Source organism: Danio aesculapii, chromosome 8 (assembly GCF_903798145.1).
Source record: "Danio aesculapii chromosome 8, fDanAes4.1, whole genome shotgun sequence".
Taxonomy (NCBI): Eukaryota; Metazoa; Chordata; class Actinopteri; order Cypriniformes; family Danionidae; genus Danio; species Danio aesculapii.
Window position 1 is genome coordinate 17,954,814 of NC_079442.1, and position 24,189 is coordinate 17,979,002.

Sequence of the window (24,189 nt, forward strand, 5' to 3'; positions counted from 1 at the left end):
TAGAAAAGTGGCAATTTATTTATTTAATACATGGAAACAAAAAATGCCCTTGAATATAGAAAGTGGTTTTTAGCACAGTAAACAGGTGGGTTGAGCCTATTTGGGTTATTCAGAACTCAAATGGTTATGCCTGTCTATGTAATACAGTGGAATACTAGTACACATCCAATATTAAACAATTATTTTAGGTGTATTGCAATTAAATTACTACTTATAGATGTAATATTAGGCTTATATATATATATATATATACCTTATAGGGAGCTGAGCCCCCTAAACTGAAAATCCTAAAATCGGCCCTGATTGAGCACATGAACCCAATGGCCAATCAGCTTTGTTTAAGTATGCTTGACTGTGCTTAAATGTTAGCGGGAAATGACATTTGTAAAATTTCATTACCAGTTGGTTCCGAACTCAATACTTTTGACAACCGTAGATCCTAGCCATATCAGCCTAGAAAATAGCAACTTTTCATTTTCTTTCGGTGTTTGTACATGATATAACTACAGAAGATTAAAAATGAATATGATTAAAACTGGTTGGGGTTAGTGCGACACATGCACTCCGCTGCTCAGGGTGACCTGAGTTCGATTCCCACCTTGTAGTCCTATGCCGATCCTTCTCTGCTCCCTATGCTTACCTATCAATTCTCTCTACTGTCCTATCATATGAAGGTGAAAACCGTGAAAAAATAATTATAAAAAAAAAAAGGTAAAACTCAACTCTAGGGGACCTATTTCCAAAAAAGGTGGAGTGTTCCTTTAACCATCTACTGTACACCAGCTTGGACCAGTCTGAAACCAAGTAAAAAGCATCTACTGTATCAGCAGAATGTGCTCTAAATTAATGACTTCTGTTCAATCAGCCACCAGAAACCTTGTCGTTTGAGACACGACACGAGGTGTTCTGCAGTGGATCCTGGGGTCTGGTGTGGCCTCTCACCTTCTGCAGAAGGTCAATCTCCTGCTGCTTGGCACTGAGGACAGCCAATGCTTGTTCATGCTCTAATTCTAGCTGCTGCCTCCTCTCCGCAGCCTCTCGCATATGCTGGAAAACACAAAAGAGAGAGAGAGAGAGAGAGAGAGAGAGAGAGAGAGAGAGAGAGCAGGAGGACAGAATGAGAGCATCCATCAATCATTCATAAAGGGACAGCTCATCCTAAAAAAGAAAACCATCCTATCTTTTACTCACCCTCATGGTGACTTACTTTCTTGAATGGAACGCAAAAAGGAGATATTAAGAAGAATGTCCCAGCTGCTTTTTTTTGTCATGCAGATGAAAGCAGATGAGGAACAGCAATCATTAGCTATTGAGTTTTATAGTAAATCAGCAGCTTAGACATGCTTGTTGAGAACTCCTTTTTGTTCTATATCGTGTACAAGAAAACTGAAATGTAGTTTTGCATGTAGATTGCCATTAGGGTGAGTAAATGATCAAATATTCACTTTTGGGTGAAGCAGGTCCTTTAAATGCTTTTTAGGTCACACTGAAATGCTGTTAAAACTCTCCAAAGGAGTCCCCGCTCTGAACTACAGACCCTCTTTTTATATCAGCTTATAAAAGATCATCGTCTCCAGGAGCAGCAGAAACAGAGATTCCTTGTAATCCTTTAGTATCTGATCTAAACGCTAAGATTTCAGTCTTCTCCGAGCACATCAGCTCAGAATTAGGAGCCATTCACTCTGAACATTCTTGTGTATTCCTCTGCACTTCTTTTCTACTGTTTGTCTGAATGACCCAGCATTTTTTGAGTGATTACATCAATTATTTTAGCAGAGATAATGAACCCAGATACAACTATAAATTGACTGATTATAGTATTTAGTCTAAGCTTTAGCATTTTATAAGCTTAGCTGTGAGTATACACTGATATATCACCTGTTAAATGTATACTAAATATGTATTCAGTCCCTGATTTATAACTGTGATTTTCAATAAGTTTGTAATCTCCTTCTTTTTTTTTTAACCAGAGGTCGCCACTAGAACGTTGTAACAGAATATTCATTCTTAAAACGTTGATTAATAGTTTTTCAATAAGGTATGTATGTTTATTATTAATTCTAAATAAACAGGAATTGGATGTATTTTTTTGGGGGGCTCTGCTTTTATTTGTAATCGTAGTAACTGTGTACTTATTGTAACAGGCAATTATTTGGGCTCCTTGTATACACTCAAAAAAATATCTGCAAAATTAAGTCCAAAGCACTTAAAAATTGTGGAAACATTAAAAAGCCTTTATTGACATGGCTAATCTGGTATATTCTGATGAATCCATTACCCAAAGAGCACCGATACATTGATTAAGTTACCCCTGAGTACTTTTTGTTTGATTTTGGACTAGTTTGTTTAAACTATTTGGTCAAAATGACCTGAAAAAATACAATTATTATTTTTTTGTTGTTGTTGTTGATGGAGCAACTCAATTTTTAAGTTTTAAGTTCTATCCAATTAAATTTGTAAAAACTAATAAATAAATTTAATTCCTTCATGTTGTCCCAACAACAATCTATTGTGCTGAACCCAGCAGGTGTATTTTACAGTGTGTATTACAGCATTAAAGCGATAGTTCACCCAAAAATGATGCCATCATTTACTCACTGCTGGATACCTGAAACCGCTGACTTCCACAGTATTGGTTTTTCCTACTACTGTATGGATATCAATGGTTACAGGCTTCCAACATTCTTTAAATATCTTCTTTAGTGTTCAACAGAACAAAAATCTCAAACTGATTTGGAACAGATGATGGGTAAGTAAATGGTGAGAGAATTTTCATTTTTGGGTGAACTATCGCTTTAATCACAGTTTTTTATTGCTGATTATTATTATTATTATTTTAATTTTAAGATTTTTTTTAATTTAATTGCTTTCAATTCAGGACAGAGTCACAATTATGTAGCAAATAAACAAAAAAGAGCAATATTATGTTTAGTTTTTCCCTTTTGCTGAATTCTAAACCCAGGTACAAACCGAACCACCATTCATATTCATATTCAGGTGAATGATCCTTTTTAACTGAATAAAACACTCTTACACCTTGAAAAATATGTGCACATATCTGTTTTTCAATAAAAAATAAGCTAAGACATATATATTTTAAAAAGAACAGCACATCCAAAAATCTTCTGAGTCATCCTGAACCCATATGCTGTTGCCTTTAATGATATTCAGTGAATAATGGTTAAACTTGTTTCCTGATAATTATCTGCACTACCAAAACAACAACAAAAAGATAGCATATATCTGCCCTACAATGACAGCATATGGGTTTGAAATGACACAAGCATGAGTAAATGATGACAGAACCGTCATTTTTGGGTGAACCATCCCTTTAAGCGCTGCAAACAAAAGCAAAATGTTGTCGTCAATCAGGTTTGTGTCATTTGCTTCACCCCTTCAGGTAAAGCAAAAACAGAAGTGAGCTCATGTCAATCAGCCAGGCTAAGCACAACCATGGAGCTCCGCGTGATCAATAAAGGGCTTAGGGTCATGGCTTCGTACATGAAAGGGTGTGTGCAAACAACACAGCATGTTCAATCAGCGCCGATTACTGGCAAACAACATCACCCAGAAGCTCGTCTGACCTGCTAAAATTATACAGTGACAAAACCTAGCAATTTCCTTTCCATTTGCGACAGGTGAGGTTACAAGGGATAAAGGGTAAAGGAGGGATTTTTTCCATGCTGTTATGAAAGAGGAGTGCAGGAAAGAGAAAGGTTAGAATAGTCTAACCTTCAGCAGGTAAACAAACTGTACTGTGTGTGAAATATGCTATGGCTATATGATCAGACTGATGTGAAAGTAAATAAGAGCTTCATTTTAGGTTATCAAGTAATTGCTATTAAATAACTTAATGGTTATAACATAATTATATTTACTGATTCATTCATTTACCTATTATTCATTCATTCATTAATCCACATGCCCACATAGTAATTCATTCATTCATTCACTCATAAATTAACTTATACTGAATGTTCATTCAGTCACTAACTCACTTCGTTCATTCATTCATTCATTCATTCATTCATTCATTCATTCATTCATTCATTCATTCATTCATTCATTCAATTACCATCCAATCTCTCCCCCCTTTTCTCTCATTTATTCATTAATTCACTCACACTCATTTGTTCACTCCCTCATTCATTCACTCAACTCATTCAATCACTCATTTATATACTCTAACTCAGTCACTCACTCACTTAACTACTCATTAACTAATTCATTCACTGACATTGATTCGTTCATACGCTCATTCATAAAATCACTTCATACATGCATTAATTCATTCATTCAATCAAACTCATTCATTACTACACACTACACATTAACTCAATTATTTATTTGTTAATTTACTCACATTATTTTATTCAATTACTCATATGTTCATTCACTTACTTATTTATTTATTCATTCATACGTTCACTTACTCATTAATTTATTGATTTATATGTTCATTCATTCAATCATTCATTATTCACTCACTAATGAACTTATTCAGTATGTTCATTCAGTTACTTACCTTATTCATTTATTCAGCCAGTAACTCATGAAGTTTATTCATCCTCCCTCTTTCTCTCATTTATTCATTAATTCACTCACGCATTCACCTCCTTTGTTCACATATTTACAATTTTTTTATTCATCTCTTACTTTATTTATTTATTCATTACTCACTTATATACTCTTTCACTCATTCACTCACTCACTCACTCACTCACACTCACTCACTCACTCACTCATTCATTTACTTAACTAATTAATTATTTCCTAATTCATTCACTGACATTAATTCACTAAGTCATTAATTTACACTCATTCATGTAATCACTTACTTCATTCATGCATTAAATCATTCATTCATTTATTCACACCCATTTATTACTTCACTCGCACATTTATTTAGTCAATTATTAATTTGTTACTCTTTGACTGATTGAATTAATCATTCATTCATCCTCCATCTTTCTCTCACTCATTCATTCACCTCATTCGTTGACATATTTACTATTTCTTCATTCATCTCTCACTTTATTTATTCATTCATCACTCATTATACTCTTTCACTCTCACTCACTCACTCATTTACTTCACTAATTACTAATTCTTCAGACATTAATTCATTGACTAAATGAATTAGTCACACATTCCTTCATATGATCACTTACTTTACTCTTGCATTAATTAAGTCAATCATTTATTCAATCAATCACACTCATTCATCACTTCACTCAAACATTTATTCAGTCAATTATTAATTTGTAAATTCATTCACTTATTCATTCATTGAATCACTCGTTTGATCATTCAATCACTCACTCATTAATTTACTCACTCATTTATTAACAAATTCACTTACTCATTGACTAATTTATGTTCATAAATTAATTTATTCATTCATCCATCCATTCATTCATTCATTCATTCATTCATTCACTTGTTTGAATTATTTAAAATAATAATTATTGTAGTCACCCAGTCAAAATAGCAGTACAATTTTGCAGTAATGAGGCTTCTGCACAAAAACTAGATGAATGTGACCTCAGAATCATGTTCTACATTTATTTTTAAATATTAATTATTATTAATAGATACTGCTAGTCAATCTCTAATTTTCTTTATAAAACATATTTCACACTTTGTACATTAATAAAAAAACAGCATATATTTTAACAGTATTAACAGCATTTATAACCTCACATTCAAAAGTAGAGCTGGGTTAGTTTATTTTGTGAAGGGAGGGGTGTAATAATTGTGCATAACTGTTGAGTCATGCACAAACGCATTCCTTAGCCGGCTGACCATTCAGATCGCATACTGCATCCGGATCAGCTGTTAGTACTCAGTCAAAAGGTCCACATTCAGTTAGTGCTGGCTTCTGTAAAGTCTTTAGAGATACCTGATGAATGAAAAATATGGAGGGAGGCAGGGAGAGGGGAGGGACAGGACAGGACAGGGTTAGACGTTAAGGGAGGGGAAGAGCGCTCCAGGACTCCTAGTCGATCACAGATCCACACTTTGAGGGCGATCGACAGTTCTAAAAGGTAAAAAACAGTGGAGGTTATGATCTAAAAGGACCTTAAACATGGTCAGCCGGGTTTCCTGAAACATCTGTCATGAGTTTAGATACTGACACTTCACTAGAAGATTAAGGACTACGATTTTTTTTTTTTTACTTTGCCACCAAACAGGTTGATGCTTGGATTCAACTCAGCATTATATGAAGGCTAATCAGTCAACCAGATACAAATAGATACTTTTATTTTATTCCAAGCTCCAAATAGAACGCGATTTGAAAAATTTGGATCTTTAAATTACTTAAAAATCTCACACATTTCACCCACCAACCCAAAGATAGTGTTTAGTAATTATGATAATTAAGCACAGGACACATTCTCATTGCTGTTATGTGATGAGGGCCATTTTCAGTCAGACAGTTAGATAAGTATATGGATGGATGGATGGATGGATGGATGGATAGATAGATAGATAGATAGATAGATAGATAGATAGATAGATAGATAGATAGATAGATAGATAGATAGATAGATAGATAGATAGATAGATAGATAGATAGATAGATAGATAGATAGATAGATAGATAGAAAGATAGATAGTCAGACAGGTAGGGAGCAATTGAAAGTGACGTGTGACGCATGTCATTAACACCGCCATTACCCTGCTTTTGGGAGCGTGTGAGCACACATGGTACCAAAAGCCATCCTGTACATCACTGTCTGTTTTTAAACAAAATTTATACGTTTTGTTATTTAAAATTGAACATCAAGGCGCAAAGTTAACTTAAATGTGATCATGACTTGTCAATGAATGTTATGACATGCAAATTAAGTCTTGCTTCTGAGCTATAAAACTCAATTATTTGCAATGATTTTTTCAAGATGCCTACTTGATGACCATGCAATGCCTTAGAAACACTGATCTACATGGAATCTATTAAAGATCAGTGCTTAGTAAACACCTTATCAACATTGATGTGTTGTGTGTAACTTTGTCAATGAGCTGCATGTCTGGATATCCTCTTATTCCTGCAGTCTGTGTTTTTAAAGTTAATCAAACAACAAAAGACATTGCAATAACTCACTCGGCTCTTGACGGAATAGCTATATTGCTTCAAAATGTTCAAAGTCTACTGAATTTATACATTGAAGTTTATATGCACAGTGTTATATGTGATTATATTATTCAGATTTGTACATGAAAACTACTGTTAGATACATGAAAAACCTGAAAAGCACTGTTTGTTTTTGAAATGTCTAGTATTCAATTTTACTTGTATATTTTTATTTAGTCCTGTTTAGTTTTTTTACCGAACATATTATATACCAAGCCATACGGAAACTGTGACTTTACACAGACAGACGAATAGAAAGACAGATAGATGGATAGACAGAGAGAAAGACAGACAGACAGGTGGACAAACAGATAGACAGACAGACAGAAAGACAGGCAGGCCTATAAAGAACAATTCTACTGTAATTGATGATACGAGTGACGCTGACTCTCACCTTCAGCACCTGCTCTAGGTTCTCCAGTTTGCCTTGGAGCTCAGTCCTCTCCAACAGAGCGCAATCTCTCTCCACTGTCACAGTGTACAGAGCCTCCTGCAGCTGCTCATACTCGCTTTTCACCTGATCCAGAAACAGACAGAAGCAGAGGTAGAGTTTGATCAAGAATACATTCAGACTCGCACTGTTTTCCTCTCCGAACTCTGTTAGAAAGGTGAAAGATCATTCAATCTTGCCAACAAAACTGCTGAAACAGATGCTTGAACACACTGGCATTCACTGAAATGTCAGGTTTGAATTCAATCTGTACTTGTGAGTGTCTTTAGATCTGCATTAAGGCAAAGGACAGTCTCGTATGAATAAGACCATCTGGACTCATGTGGCCACAAGGCTAATAGGTGAAATTGTTCAACATAATCCAGCAACATAAAGCATGCTTTTGTAAACAGCAGGGTCTGAGAGGGCAGATTTAGATGCTCATGTCCCTTCAGGAACATCTGCTCCACTCGTACATCTCTGTAAATGATAAGCAGTATTACTCTTTTATTTATATAAAAAAAACAGTGCTTTATTTTAGGGTCACTGAGATAAAAATAATGCTTTTTTTATAAGAAAGCAGCATTACTGTATTACAAAGAGCATTAGTGTATTTTAGTGTCATTGAGATAAACATTATTGTATATATTTTTACATTTATATTTGATTGTTTCGTGCTTTTTTGGTTAGGTTACCATTTAGTAAATATCCACACGAAGTCAGAGCTTTCCCTATCCAAACATTTATTCTATTATTAAAAAAAATCTTTAAATTCTGCATTGTCTCAAAATATATCTTCATACACAAAATCAGTCAAACTGACTGAAAATGATGTAGTATGTGGCGATGTAATTCTGTCACAGAGATACACAAAAAAAGGAAGAAGACTTGGCCAGGACCCAACCCAGGCTCATTCTGAAAACGTACCGCTATATACATTTCTGGAGAGCGCCAAATACGTCCCAGGAGGTACATTTTTTGCAGTTTTTGTTTTCGCAAACTCACCTGAGATCACTGTGTACGCATTTTGAGATATAAAATTTCTCTCGCTAGTGTCATTCGCACCTGCTGTTCTCGCGTAAATCCACCAGAGGCTGACTGACTGACAGACTGACTGACCGATCTACTGACCCACCCTCCAACATCCCTAAACCTAACCAATAGTGTTTTCAAAAGCACCGACTGACCCACTCACCTAAACCCAACCAAGTTTTAAAAAGCAATCCAGAAAAAGAAATCCCTTGTCTGACTTGTTTATTTTATTTTTTGGCTTTTGTTTTTGTCTTTCTAGAACCGTTTCTTCGCTGGACTCGAACCCTATCATCATGGTCAACTTTCCGTCTCAAGTCCGCCGACATGCATGGCAAGCTACTGGACAAACTGGTAACAGCAGGAAGGCCGTCCATAAGGAGGTAAGCGGTCAGTTGGTAAGCGTGAAAAGGAACGGCATCAAACTGCCCCGTAGCATTAGTTATAAAGAGGAAACGCAGCCATATGTACCTCTGGCTACATTCAGTAATTTGCGATCTCCAAAAATGTATATTGGGCTACATTTTCAGAATGAGTCTATGTTGGCACCACCATACATCTTTGTTGTTGCTGCTGTTACATGACTAGAGCTTCATCATTGTTTCTTAAGATATACAGATTGACTGTAAACACAAAATTGCAAGAGTGAAATTTTCATATTTATCCAGTGTTTGATGATGACAGAATTATAGTGTAACACGGGGAGTGACACAGACAACTGAAGTTTGGATCCACTTGCGGGTTTAATCAAAGTCAGGCAAGCAATGGTCAACAGGTGCCAACAGATGTATAAAGGCAGTCCAGAATCGTAGCCAAACACAGGCGAGAGGTCGGTAGACAGGCGGCAGACAAGGAGAAAGGGAAACCAGGCAAAGATCAAAACACGGAGGAACAAGACCAAGGGAAACGCGTTGTAATGTCACTTTACAGATAACAAGACTCAGCAATGGAAATGTGAGTGTGTGCTGTTTAAGTAGTGTCTGTAATCAGTCTTTGACAATGCTCAGGTGGTGCGAGTGTAATCAGTAGAGTCTTGGAGCAGGTGTGAGTATGTGTGTGGCATGACTGAATATGTAGTCCCTTAATGGAGGAATTGTAGTCCATGTGTGTGAGATCCAGTGATCTGGGAGTTATGATCGCTGATGATCGTGACATATAGGACTGGTTTCAGAATTATAGAATGGTTTCAGGCTACTAAATTCCAGAACCACCTAGACAAAATGTCAATATAATACAAACATTTATTGTATACAGCTAATCATATCTCAAAAAAGGTTACTAAACAATACATATTTTTATTATAACAGTTATAATATTGAGAGCTTTAATATTGCATTTAAATTCCAAATTTTTGGCAAATTTTCAGCAGTTGTAGTCCATGTAAATAACAGATAGCATACAGATAAGACGGAGTGCTCTGTAATGAGTTTAATGGGCACCCCAGCTAATTATCGTAACAATTATTCATTCATTCATTCATTTTCTTTTCGGCTTAGTCCCTTTATTAATCTGGGGCCGCTACAGCGGAATGAAACACCAACTTATCCAGCATATGTTTTATGCTGCGGATGCCCTTCCAGCTGCAACCCATCACTGGGAAATATCCATACACACTCATACACTACGGACAATTTAGCCTACCCTATTGACCTGTTTTGCATGTTTTTGGATTTGTGGGGGAAACCGGAGCACCCAGGGGAAACCCACGCCAACACAGAGAGAACATGCAAACTCCATACAGAAACGCCAACTGACCCAGCCGGGGCTCGAACCAGCGACCCTCTTGTATAAGGCGATTGTGCTACCCACTGTGCCACTGTACAGCTTGTTTTTAATTTGTATTTTAGGTTAAGATATTTTACTACAATAAATTAATAATACAATTTAAAAAAATTTCTGTAACATTGAGATATTAAAGTTTATACATTTCCATATACTATTCCATTAAAAATTAAATTAAATTAAATTAAATTAAATTAAATTAAATTAAATTAAATTAAATTAAATTTAATTAAATTAAATTAAATTAAATACAACAGCATGCTTTTAAAAACATCCAGGCCTGAGTTGTCAGATTAGGAAGCTCATGTTCCAAAAAGAATTCCTTCTGCAGAAAATAATATGTTTCTTCAAATGATTCAATTACATTATTAAATGCTTTGATATTTGATGAATTTGAAGGTGCTATATTCTGTCAATATTCATGCTGTGATATGTGATACAGTATAGAGAGTGTGTGTGTGTGCGTGCGTGTGTGTGCGTGAGCGTGGTGTGTTTGTTGGCACAGAGCAGAGGGGTTGATGTCCAGTATCGATCGCAGCGTCAGCCATGATAAAAAGCTGAGTTGTCAGAGCACAGACTCCACACCTGTCCCATCTGACACTCATCTCTTATCTGCAACCTGAGCCCCACACACGCAATTACAGCTCAATACGCTTGTTCTGAGGGAAATATGCCTGACCTCTTACATTTGTATTCAACCTGCTTGTTGGACAAGTTTCATTTAAAACATGTAATGAACAAAACTAATCAGAATCTGGTTTCAAAATGTAAAATTATTAGCAACAGATAATGAACAGAGAAACTTTATGACAATTCAATAACTTTTAAATAATTCAAAGATCGGCTGGGTCAGTTGGCATTTCTGTGTGAAGTTTGCATGTTCTCCCTGCATTTGCACCCCCACAGTCCAAAGACATAGGTGAATTGGCTAAGCTAAATTGTCCATAGTGTATGTGAATGAATGAGTGTGTATGGATGTTTCCCAGGGATGGGTTGCAGCTGGAAGGGCATCCGCTGCGTAAAAACATGTGCTGGATAAGTTGGCGGTTTATTCCACTGTGGCGACCCCAGATTAATAAAGGGACTAAGCCAAAAAGAAAATGAATGAATGAATAATTCAAAGATTATTATGTAGGTGGTTAAAATAAGTATGTACAGTATGTGGGCCTACACTCTCAGAAATAAAGATACACAAGCTGTTTGTTACGTACGAGAATATGTACATAGAACTAAGGTTCCAAAAGCAGCTTTATTGAAAATAGTCAAACAGGCAGGGGTCAAACAGGTGCAAACACAAATATCAAATGTAATCCAAAAAGAGTAATCCAATTTACAGGCAACAGGTTGAGACAGGCAGCAAGCAGTTATACGAATAGAAACAATCCAAATTAAAAACAAATAAGGCAATGAAGAGAAAAAAAAACGCTCAGAAATGTATGTGAAAGTAACAAGATTTAGCAAAGAGTCAGAGGCTGCGTCTAAAACTGCATACTTCCCTACTAGTGTATACAGTATGTGAAAAACAGTGTGTGTATATGTCTGAATTGATAGTATTGCAGGTCCGAAATACCTGGATGACCTATTAATTCCAGTGAGACACACCACTATCCCATGATGCCACCTGAGAGAATTCATAAATGAGAGTTAAGTGACGCAACTGACGCAGGTAGGTCATGTTACAATGACAAATGACCATGTCCAAATTCCTTTCATACTACTCACATTAATACACATATAGAAAGTATTTTTCTTTTTAATTTTTTGGGGAGTTTTTCACCTTTAACAGATAGGACAGTAGAGAGTATTGATTGGAAAGCATGGGGAGCAGAGATAGAGAAAGGATTAGCATAGGATCTTGAGGCGGGAAATGAACTCGGGTCGCCGTGAGCACCAAAGTGTATGTGTCCACACTAACCACTATACACCAATGGCACAGAAAGAAAGTATTTTTCTAACGGTTGTGTAAATCCAAATTCAAATGTAGTACATACAGTAGTACATCAAGCAGTATCAGGTGTAAGGTGCAGATATTTATGGGACGTGTAGTCCAGCTTGTGGAGTGTATGGGTAAATGGAGTGCCCTCTGGTGGGTCTAGTGACTACATTGCCACTAGGAAATTTTTTAAAAGACATTAAAAGTTAAGGCATCCATTTTGATAACTTAAAAGTTGGGGTGGGGGGGCACCCAGGTATATTAACCAAAGTATAGTTGGTGGTAACCCATGAATAATATAATGAATAATAATATTTTGTATCTGTCCAAGAAAGCTAAACATTCGCAATCAATTAACCAGTGGAAACTCTTCTCTTGACTGCCCGTTTCCTACTGCTGGCTACTGTCGACACTCACAGAGACCCACAGAGACGCGCCTTTTGCGCCAAATTGTGTCCGATTGTAGTTTCTGAATCTCCTAAAATGTCCAGGATTCAGGTTTTACTTTCGATTTCTAAAGTTGCTGTCATTTGTATGCCTTTTTGCAGTACCTTTTTGCAGCTGACTGCATGCGCACAGCAGCAAGAGAAACATTAAATGAATAATCATTTAATGAACGACTCAGATAAACTTTACAATTTGCTCGGAGAGAACAAAATATATTGGCTACAAAATATTTGTACACCAATAAAAATGGTTAATCGACTAACTTGTATTATTTAAATAATCTACACTTTTATTTATTCTTGTAATTATTATACATTTTAGCAATAATGTCTATTTTTTGCCTTTATCTGTATTGTATTTCTCATTTGCTCATTTGCTGTACATTTTTTAATGTAATGATATTAATATTTTAGATATTTCATACGTATCTAAAATGTTTTACTACACTCTCAGAAATAAAGGTACGAGAGCTGTCACTAGGATCTATAATGTTACCTCAAAAGTATATTTTAGTCCCTAAAACATTTACGAGGTACAATTTTGTACTTTTTAGGTACTAATATGTATATTTCTGAGTACAAATGTGAACCTTTTGAAAAAATACACCCCAGTGACAACTCTCGTACATTTATTTCTGAGTGTAAATGTCATGCCAATAAAGCAACTTTAGAGAGAGAGACAGAGAGAGAGAGAGAAAGAGAGAGCAGCCTTTAACTGTCAGTAGGTGCACATGGCTTTTAAATAGCATAAAAGTAATTTAAATAGTGGATTTCTTTTATTTCAACAGCCTTTTTAAATAACTTTAACCTATTGAAGAGAAAAGGTATACAACAATGTCATAATAAATAAAAATATTGTTAAAAATCACATCATTTTTTTTTGTTTGTCGCATATAGTTGACCATTTATGTGCAGTGGTAAAAGGTGTGTTTGAATCTAGCTACCACAGCAAGTATATTTCAAACCTGTTAGAAACACACTCTGGTAAAGAGTACAACAGTTCTTTTTGAAATATTCAGGTTATCACATTTTCACAGCAATGCTAATACAGTGCAACTAGTGTGACATTTCACATAAATGTATTTTTTAAATAATAATAACAACAATAAAACAAACAAATGTAAATTTGGTCAAAACATTTGTAGAACTGAAAAAAAAAATCTCTCAAAAGGACAATTTATTTGTTTAAAAGATGACCTAATACACCTTGAAGTAAATGTATATCAATAATGCAAAGTACACCAATACGGAATATTATGTAATAATGATTATAAAAATAATTATATAACAAAATAATTAATGCTAAAATATTATTCAGAAAACAACCATGCACATATTTTACATTAATGTTTCTGTTTGATACAATCTACCGGATTTAGCCAGAAGCTAATATTCATCCATAAGAAATAAATATTCATCTGCATATTACAACAACAACAACAACATTACATAATGACACTTTTATTCATAGCAACTTACAAATAAGGAAAACAACAAGTCATTAAGGAGGAAATAACACAAAAAGTGCTAACAATGCAAAGCTTCAAACTTTTTTTGCAATGCAAGCTATGACAGGTAGGCACATTATTATTGTTGTTGTTCTTCTTCTTATTATCACTATTATTTTATATTAGATAATCATGGTCTTAAAAAGACAGTTGGCTAAAAATGAAAATCCTCATCTACTTTCAAACTCGCAAGAGATTCTTTCATCCATTGAACTCAAATAAAAGCATAATGGTTGCCAATAAAAACTGATTCCATAGCAGGACAAAGAATACAATAGAAGTCAGTGGTTATCATCAATGGTTTGGCTGCCAACATTTTTCTAAATATCTTCCTATGTGTCCAGCAGAAGAAAGAAACTCAAACAGGCTTGGAAGAAGAAAAAGTTCAGTACATGTAGACACACATTTCATTTTGGCTAAACTATCCCTTTAAAATCTCTGATGAAGTGTCTTTTTAGGTTTGAAGAGCCCTTTCTTAAGTGTTGCTCCTCTGCTGATCCACTAACAGCCTGAAGAGAGTAGATGGAGATCTGGCATCTAGATGAGCTGTACATTCACCTATGCCTCACGCTTGGACCGCTGTCAGACACGAGGGTTAACTCACAAAAGAAGTGATGCATGAAGGACCATTCTATTCAAGCAAGAGCAGCTCACATGACTCAGAGACGTCACAGCATTACTGCTCTCAGTTCAGCATCAAACATAAGAAGCTTTTGAGCTACTGTCACAACACAGGAAAATATACCGTATAAAGCCTGCGGTATTTCTATTTATTTTTGGCAAGGACATTTTAAAGAAGTCCTGATTTCTTTCTTTTGTGGTTGCTTTATACACATATACTTACTTCTTTTAAAATTTTATTTACATTTAATTGTGAAAAAACATGCATATGAAATGAGAACTATACAGTATTTAAAACAATTTGCACACACACATATATTATGTCAAAACAAACTTTTATTTTAGATGTGATTAATGGCGATTCATTTTTGTCCAGCACTACAATATATATGAGCAATATCACACAAGTAGCAGTGCACTGTATATCGGCACTGGTGGGAAGCATGCGTTGTGTCCCACCAGTGACGATATACAGCCATATCACACTGCTACTCATGTGATATTGTGCTAATACAACAGTTTGACGGCATTATCATATATATAAAAAAGAAAATCAAACACGCAGACTACTTTCTTCTGCCTGTTTCTGTTGTCAGAACAACAGAAAGCATTGTTTATTTCACAAACGTGAAGTAGTATTTGAATGATTCTCTAGCGTTATGTCTAAATTGATGACAAAAGTGATCATTTTGCTCACATTTTACGATTATAAGGCTAAACAGCATGAAATGCCATCAGGCTACAGAGATATCTCCCAGTATTTCTCTGTTGCAATCAGGACACCACAATAATTAACCCCAAAAAAGCACAAATACTACCAGATTGCTTTTGTGTTTGTGATAAATGAAAACGCTAAACACATGCGGGCATTTCTTCTTTCTTTTTACTAAACTAGTCTGCAGTAACGAAAACAGGAGACTCATTAGAAACAAACAGGTGGCCAACCAAAAAGTAACTCAAGGTGATACAAAAAGTGGCTAACTAAAACACATACATTCCTAAAATGTGAGTCCAATCACCCACTCAATACACTACAATTACTATAGTATAAATACAGCACTACAACATACAAAAGAAAGAGATCGACTAACAGTAGCACGTCACTTACAAGTTTAATAATGATTTGATCAGCTGTAGTTAGAAATTAGAGTTTTTCTCCTCATTATGTGGCTTATTATGTGGTCTCTGTCGCCATCTTGTGTATGGAAAACGTCATCCGTCTTTGCCCTGCTCAATGAAAGGCTGATGGAGATTTATATAAATATTTAAAATAGGCACTATCCTTATAAATAAACTGCATAGTTGTAATCTAAACAGCTCCATTCTCGCCTAAAAAGCCTCAAAAATACTTTGTTGTCCAACAGTTGCAATATTTGTCAAACTGTAGTGAGTTTATTGATCTGCTGTCACTCTATGTGGGTGGAGTAATACACAAGAGCGAAGAAGCTGTACGAGTTCTGATATTTGCTGAATATTGCACGACAATCAGCCAATACAGTGTATGCATAAACAATTTTTCTTTTTCAAATTTGTATTTTACTTATATTTTTTTGCCTTTCATTATAACAACATTCAGTAATCACAGTTACATTTTGTATTTTATGCCCCTGTATTTTATGAAAATATAATACTTGTGTTACGGTTAACAGCAGGGGTGGCACAATCTCCACTTTGACACCCCATCCTGCACTTTTCTCATTTACCGGGACTACACCTCCCACAACGCCCTGCACCAATCATCCCATTACAGCTGTTGCACATTTCCTGAACTACACATGATTACTTTTGCTCTTGTTGACAATCCAGATTATATAAACTTCAATCATTCACTGTGAAGTCTAGTTTATTTGTTATTGATATTTCACAGTGTTTTCCTTATTTCCAGTTTTCTTTTGGATTTATGATTTTTTTGCTGCATGCTGACCGTTGCCTGTTATTGGATTACTCTTTGTGGTAGTGATGAAAATACAAAGCTTTTCAAAGATTCTAAACTCAACCAATTTCTTTGCCAAATGGTCTGAATGAAACTGCGATATTCATGTGGATTTTATGGTATTACTAAGATCACTCTAAGTAGACATGAGATAACCGTTTTCAAGGTATACTGCGGTTTGGAAAAGTCAAGGTTTTAAAACCATCAAAATTTTCTGCAATACCGTTCCTAATGTAACGAGGATGCTGAGACTTTGTTTGAATCCATATGCGGAAGTTTATTAAAAGGGTGAGACAGAGACATCAACGTATAAACAGGCAAATAGTAGGTAACAGGAAAGAAGTCCAAACCAAGCGACAAGCAAAGGGGCAAATCCAGAAGACGTAGTAATAATGCAGGCAGAGGATCAGTGCAACAACAATCAGTCCAAAACAAATCAGAAGGGCAAAGGTAGAGAACGTACGTGGTCAAGGCAGGCAGGATCATACACAGGAATGCAGTCAAGAAAGTCACTAGGAACAACGCTTGGTACGACAGGTAAACTGGCAATACTTCCCAAAGAAGCATGGCCTGAGCACTCATTGAAATACAGCACAAACAGGAAGTAGCCGCAGAGGGAGCGGAGCTGAGTCAGTAGTCGGGCGAGGGCTCCCTCTGCTGGCGTGGTGTTACACCTAAGGTATGAGTAAGATTTTCTATTTACGTTTTTAACTTCAGCAGAAAAGTTTTGACGTTTTAAATTGTAAAAAAATCTGTTTTTGAAACAAATTAAGAGAGCAGAAGTCAATAATTTATTTAGCTTGACATGTCTACTCTTCCAAAATGTTTATATGTTTCTCAAAATTAAATATATTGTGTTCAAAAGAGAAAAAAGTTTTTGTTTTTTACCCAGACATTTAAAAAGAATATATTTAAGAGCAGTAATCACAATACCATGAAACCAAGGTTATCATACGATCAGAATCCTATACTGGCTCATATCTAACCCCAAGCAGACAACAATTAAAATTTTGAAACATTTTGAAACACAAAGGAATCCCTGCTTACTGAAATCATGTGACCTTGCTAATTTGATACACACTCCAAAACCAATGATGCGAAACAGAAGGATTGTGAAGATTTTTGTAAAAGTCTATGAAGTAGTGTTTCGAATGCAGTCATCATTACTTTGTGGATTACCCTGTTATATTGCTGTGTTGAACTCTGCCTGCTTTGACTACTCTTTAATAAACTGCATTTGGATCCTACTACAGTTCCCGCTCCATTACAAAATAAGTTGTATATTCAGTTCACTTTGTATAAATGGCATTTTTATTGGCATTTTTCATGTATTTTTAAATTAATAGAAATGAGCAACATGAGTGTCTTGTCAATGCCGCAAAACTCATTAGCATAACTATGAAATTTTAGGTCTGTAACATGTTGACATACTCACAGGACAAATACTTTACTGATGCTTTTTTCACATGCACTTTCATGGGCTCTCTTTTCTTTTCCTTGCTCTGTATTTCCAACAGCCTCATAGGTCTTGCATTCATAAATGTCTAATGAAGAAGCAGGATCCTGTTTTGCTACAGCGTTTGTATGCAGTTCCACTCAGGCATCTTAGATGTGGCTTACCTTCGAACAATTCAGCAGGAGGACATTGCTCTGCCAGAATGGGATGCCAAGAAGTGCCTCCAAATAAACACTGACACAGACATGACTAAAAGATGAACTATACGCAAGCTACGGGGTGCTGATGCTAGCAGACATAAATCAGAGATTACAGATCACACACACACACACAGGTGTGAGACACAACTGCTGTTCTGCTGAATGACTTTTCCTCATCAAATAATCTGGACTTTCTGTTTTTTCACTTGAACATGGCTTCCACTAGATGATTTAAGTTCTTTGTCTGAAATATTATCTTAGCATAAACTATCATTCTCATAAACTATCTTAGCTGTTATAGAACTTTCGGTCAGAGTCAAGGGTTTGCTGTGATTTCTAGGAAACTGATCTCGTGTAAGCCTTTTTCTAAAGATGTCTATCTCAACTTTGTCTTACTACAGTTTGCACATCCTCAGTACTTTTTGGTCTGATTTCTGAGCTAAACATACTGTAGCACTGAATCAGACCATTTTAAGAGTGTTAAATTACCTGGTACAATATGTGGATTTTAGAAAATACACACTTTTGGTATTGTTGGATGTACAGTAAATGCAGCAACAATAATGGATCCTGCATTCTTTAAAAAAAGGTTACAAATTAAGGTGGTCTCTGTAATAAAGATGCATATTTGTTTGTCATATTAATAATACTTTTTTTGTGTGTGGAGGCTGACAAATTCTCTTCATCTCCAGATTCAGTTATGTTTGGGGTGCAACAGGGCTCCATTTTGGGCCCAGTTATATTTGTTTAATCTCCCTCTCTGCATAAGGTTAGGGTTAATTCTCTCAAGGTTCCATATCAAATTTATGCAAAGACAGTCTTTTATACTCATCAGTATAACCTTTTTTTCCTTTTTACATTTGTTTTAGGTTATTTAACAAGCACTCAATACCTTAAGGACAAAACGTCCACAATAAAACAGAATTAATTTGCATTATTTTATCGAAGTGCCACTTTATCCTGTTGGCATAAATCAGAATGTTTTTATTTTCTTATGTCCATTTTTACTCTAAATGAAACAACCAAACTGTATAACAGAATGTATAACCAGCTTAATTTCAACAACCTAAATGTATTACTCTAATTATTTGTCTTGGCACTCGGACTTGAGTAATGTGTAATAAAGTACACTTAAAGTGAGTTCATTTAACAATTACTCAACCCCAAAAACACAAAAATCACAGAAAGGAATGCATCTTATTTATGCACTGTGATCCAATTTTTTTAACCTATTGACCTTATTCTTCAATGCGGAAGTGCGCGCGTTTTAGCGATTGTTTTAGAACTTCCGATTCAGCTGTCTATGGGAGATATGACTAGGAATAATAAACGGCAGAAAACGGTCAAACTACTTACTCTACAAACACGTGTTTGCATTACTATACAGACAAAGTAGAATAATATAATAAGAAAATATCAGTTTGCAACACCAAGCAGCAAAACGAGCTGTTTTTAACGTTTAAAAATGAATGGAAGTGAATGAGACCGGAAGTCTTGAGCCAAAATGATTCCTTTTCATAACATGGTTATGTTGGCTATTGTCCTATGGTTATGTTAGCTGACTAGTTTCATTTGTAATAATATTTAACAGTTTTATGTATCAATAAATAATTAAATTTTATGTATTGATTAAGAAATAAATTTGTTTTAATCAAGTAAATTCTAAGTTGTTTTCCATTGTTTACTGTACATCAAATAGCTGTTGTTTTAAAGGGGTGGTCAACTATGATATCATATTTTAAACTTTGGTTTTTGTGTAATGTAGCTGTGTAAACATAAACAACATCTCTGAATGTAAAACGCTCAAAGTTTAATGCAAAGGGAGACATTGGCTCTTACATTGGCTTTTTAGTTAGCTTAGCAAAGCCTTCAGCGAACGAAGTTTGGGGGCTACAAAAAATACATCCAGGTTAGTGAGATCACAAATACTTCATGTTACATGCATTCACCATGCGCACACACCCCATGACCCCGCGCAAACAAGGGGGCGTGGCAAGAGGCGTTGTAATGTTATAGTAGAGAAAGCTAAAATGCCGTCCAAACGCTACTTTTCCATAGAACTTGTTCTGTTTCTGTATTTGGGCTTCCAAAGGACATGACACAAAGAGAAATGCATACAATTGTCAGGGTTCTGCCACTCTCGTCTTGTAAATTCTTGTTTTGGTGGCAGAGTCCGGACACTAGCTCTGTCTTGTCCTGTCCTGTTGTGTTCAGTCATTGTGTCTGTCTCTGTGTGCACGTCGTCATAGGTGCGCGCGGACCGTGCATGCTTTCTCTTGATCATTGGGACGCGCACTCTAGTACTCGTGTTTGTGTTTTGTTTCGTCAGCATCGCGCTGTTTCATTCTCAGCGTCTCCGCCTAGTTGGTTTCGGTTTTGGTTGGTGCTGAGATAAAACATGCGCGTTGCATTTGTGTGAGCGCACGGTAAGGTGTTTTCACCTATCGTGTGCTCGTGTCTTGCATCTGTTGTCAAAGCACGTGGCTCTGTGTTTACATTGTGGTCGCGTGCTTTTGTTGTGTGCTTCAGTGTTGTGTTTGTTTTGTCATACGAACACGCGGTTAATGAGTTCTCTCATTGGCTGCGTGTTCTAGTCTTGTTTTATGTGAACACATGGCTTGTGTTGTCTCTTTGTGTCATGTGCTCACGAGTGCATCGTCTAGTCCCACCCTCCTTGTTAACCCATTATTAGTTAATTATGTTAATCTGTTTGTGTGTTAATTTACTACTGCTTATGTTCTTCTTATGTCCAGTGCCAGTTCGTCGTCGATATTTTTTCCAGTCTTGTGTGTTCCAGCCCTGATCCCTGCCAGCCTGCCCAGTCTTGTTTGTATATTGATTTCATTGGTGTTTTCCCCCTGTGGGAAGTTTGTTTTACTGTTTGTTTTATTTTTACTATTAATAAAAACCCATTTAGTTTTGCACCTGAGTCCTCGCCTCTTTTTCCCCTTACCGACCGTGACAACAATTTAATTTTAATTATGTTTCAAAGAATTATAAAAATATATATAGCTAGCATTTGACAAAGGACATCTTTCAGAAACTCTCCCAGTTTAGTGCTGGATTTCACTAAAAACTCCTCAAAGACGGAACAGATCCAACCATAACAGAAGAATCTGTGGATTGTGAGTCACAACCTGTATTTTTATTTGTTAAAATTGGTCTATTACATGCACAGTGTCTAGCGTTAATTGGATGTTGTAGCAAAGATGTAAACAAGGATGTAAACAACAGGAAATGTTGTTTGGCACCGTTAACAATTTACCTACAAATTCATATTTAACCCCGTAAACACCCACAATCTTCACTAGCGCTGCAGTGTCTCTCAATGCGGCCGCTTACCCTGCATCCCAAATATATGTGAAAGACACTTGTCAGATTTTATTTAGAGAGCAGGCGTGAGTATCAGCTGTGTCCTCTGTATCATTTTCTGTCTGATTTAGGCTCAAACTGATACGGCTAACAGCTTCTATGACTGACATTATTTACACAACGACAAAGCACATGCTATTAGAGGCGTGACACTTTTGCTGGTGACATGAAGCCGATCTGCGAATCACAGCACACTATGTTAGCTGACCAATCAGAGCCTCTTGAGGACGGGTCTTTCGGAGGAACTAGGAAATATGATACATAAATATAATATGTCGTTTTTATGTTAGCTGAGTAGCAGTATATAATTAAAGATTTATGAAAAAATAACATGATTTTTTAGAAATAAAGCATGAGCACACATTGCTTTGCATTTTATAAACACAACCAAGCCTTAAAATACACTCTGAAGACCACTCCTTTAAGGAGTTATATAAATTAAAATGACCTTTTACAAATATGCTAAAGTTCAATACCACGTACTGTATGTGGATCTGATAAAAGTATTTGGTAACACTTTAGTTTAAGTACCAATTCTCACTGTTAACAAGTAGGGTATTAACTGCCTATTATCTGTCTATATTGGCATTTTGTTACTTCCCTAATCCTACCCAATACCTAAACCTAACTATTACTTTATTAACTATTAAAAATCAGCCAATTGGAAGTTTGCTGAGCTAAAAAGTAATCGTTAATTGTTTGTTAATAGCAAGCATTGTATCTTAAAATAAAGTGACCAAGTCATTTTTCCCCTGACCATTTAAAAAGATGAGAAATGACAGCGGAAATGACAGTGTTCGATAACAAGAACATAAGTGATATGTTTTTACTGCGTATATGAGTAATATACTATGTCATGTATATGACAGCAGCTATGCTCCATCAGTCCGGTGACAAATCAGCACTTGTAAACAGCACTTGCTGTTCAAGCATGAATCCAATCATTATAATAAAATTCAGCTATTACAAGAATGTAATATCTGCCAGTTCCACATATCAGTATTTCTTCATAATCACTCTACAGATATGACAGACCCTGAAAGAAAACTCTCCAATACACACAAACCACAATCTGACTTACAATGTCTTGTTTAACAATGTTGTTTGACACTGCCATAAACCAGGCCTTAAGGATATTGCTTTTCCATGACTACACACACAAGATTATCATCTCAAGATCAACATCACAAACGATATCAGCTTCACTTACTAGGAAATTAAAGTTTTACCCCTTAAGGACCAAACCGCAGTCTCGTAGGCCTTAGACAGGAGTCATATACAAGTGATAGATTAGAAAATACACACAAATATATTAACACCAAAGGCTAAAAAGAAGTAGATGTGTGGCTTTTGACTCAGAAAAACTGCAGTGCTAAAATAAACGTGCTGTTACACATCAAAGACATGTATCTAAAGGTAGTTCCCCTTCAGTTTATCAGGTTATGTTGAATTAACCATTGACGTCCATAGTATTTTTTCCAACATAGTATCTTGTCAACATCTTTATGTTCAACAGAAAAAAATTTATCGAAAATTCAGATTTTTGGGTGAACTATCACTTTAAATGGACACTTCTTCCAATCTTTCTCCTTTAGCGTAAACCAAAATCAGCATGACATTTATACCAGGGCACAAATCCTCCATCCTCTTGGGCTGTGCAGTGATACAGGCGTTCTGAGATGAACTCATCAATCTGGAGAGCGAGTGGGTGGTCAATGCTGAGCTCCAGCGGGGCACAGGGACTCAGGATTGAGTTAGACGCTGCTGAAATTCATACCGGGCGGCCCAAGGCCTCCAGCTTTATGAGGAACAATCCTCCACTTCCACTCGAGTGGCAAAAACACCATTAGCGCTCTCCACCAGGAGACAAACGATAACGTGAACGAATTACAATGGCATTGTGCGCGTGTGAGTGAATAGATGGAGAGGGTTTATTATCTAGCTGTAAGCCACAAATGAGACAGACTGCTTACCTGCTCATACTTTGCTGCCTTCTGGTTATCGTTGAACAAGCGTAGATTCAGACGCGCTTTCTCCTGCAGAACATGCTGAAGCTCACTCTCCTGTCACAAAAAAAAACAGAAAGAGGAGTACTGAGTCTCAGTTTCGAGGTACAGATTTATAGCCGTGCTTATGTTTAGCAGGAATACTCACAGGGACACACTGATAAACACACGTTTAGAGAGCAGGGTGTATTTCTGGTAAGAACAGAGAGTTTCATACACTGCTAGTGTTAGTCAATGTATTATTCATTTTGAGGAGAGGAAGATGGAAAGAGACAGAGAGAGAGAGAGAGAGAGAGAGAGAGAGAGAGAGAGAGAGAGAGAGAGAGAGAGAGAGAGAG

General features: G+C 36.1%; 1 protein-coding gene across 7 annotated transcripts in view; it reads right to left on the reverse strand.

The window, feature by feature from the left end:
• The window catches only part of rimbp2b (RIMS binding protein 2b), a 205,094-nt gene that overhangs the window by 77,658 nt on the left and 103,247 nt on the right, over nucleotides 1-24,189 (reverse strand). For 5 of the 7 annotated variants that reach the window (XM_056463338.1, XM_056463336.1, XM_056463335.1 and 2 more), the window contains exons 1-2: nucleotides 7,530-7,598; nucleotides 943-1,047 (exon numbers count right to left, since the gene is read on the reverse strand). In XM_056463338.1, coding sequence (XP_056319313.1) covers nucleotides 943-1,044 — 102 coding nt within the window. In that variant the 5' untranslated portion in view covers nucleotides 1,045-1,047; nucleotides 7,530-7,598. Of the gene's footprint in view, nucleotides 1-942; nucleotides 1,048-7,529; nucleotides 7,653-23,818; nucleotides 23,909-24,189 lie in introns of those variants that run through there. The other 2 variants (XM_056463339.1, XM_056463337.1) reach the window with 1 other exon arrangement.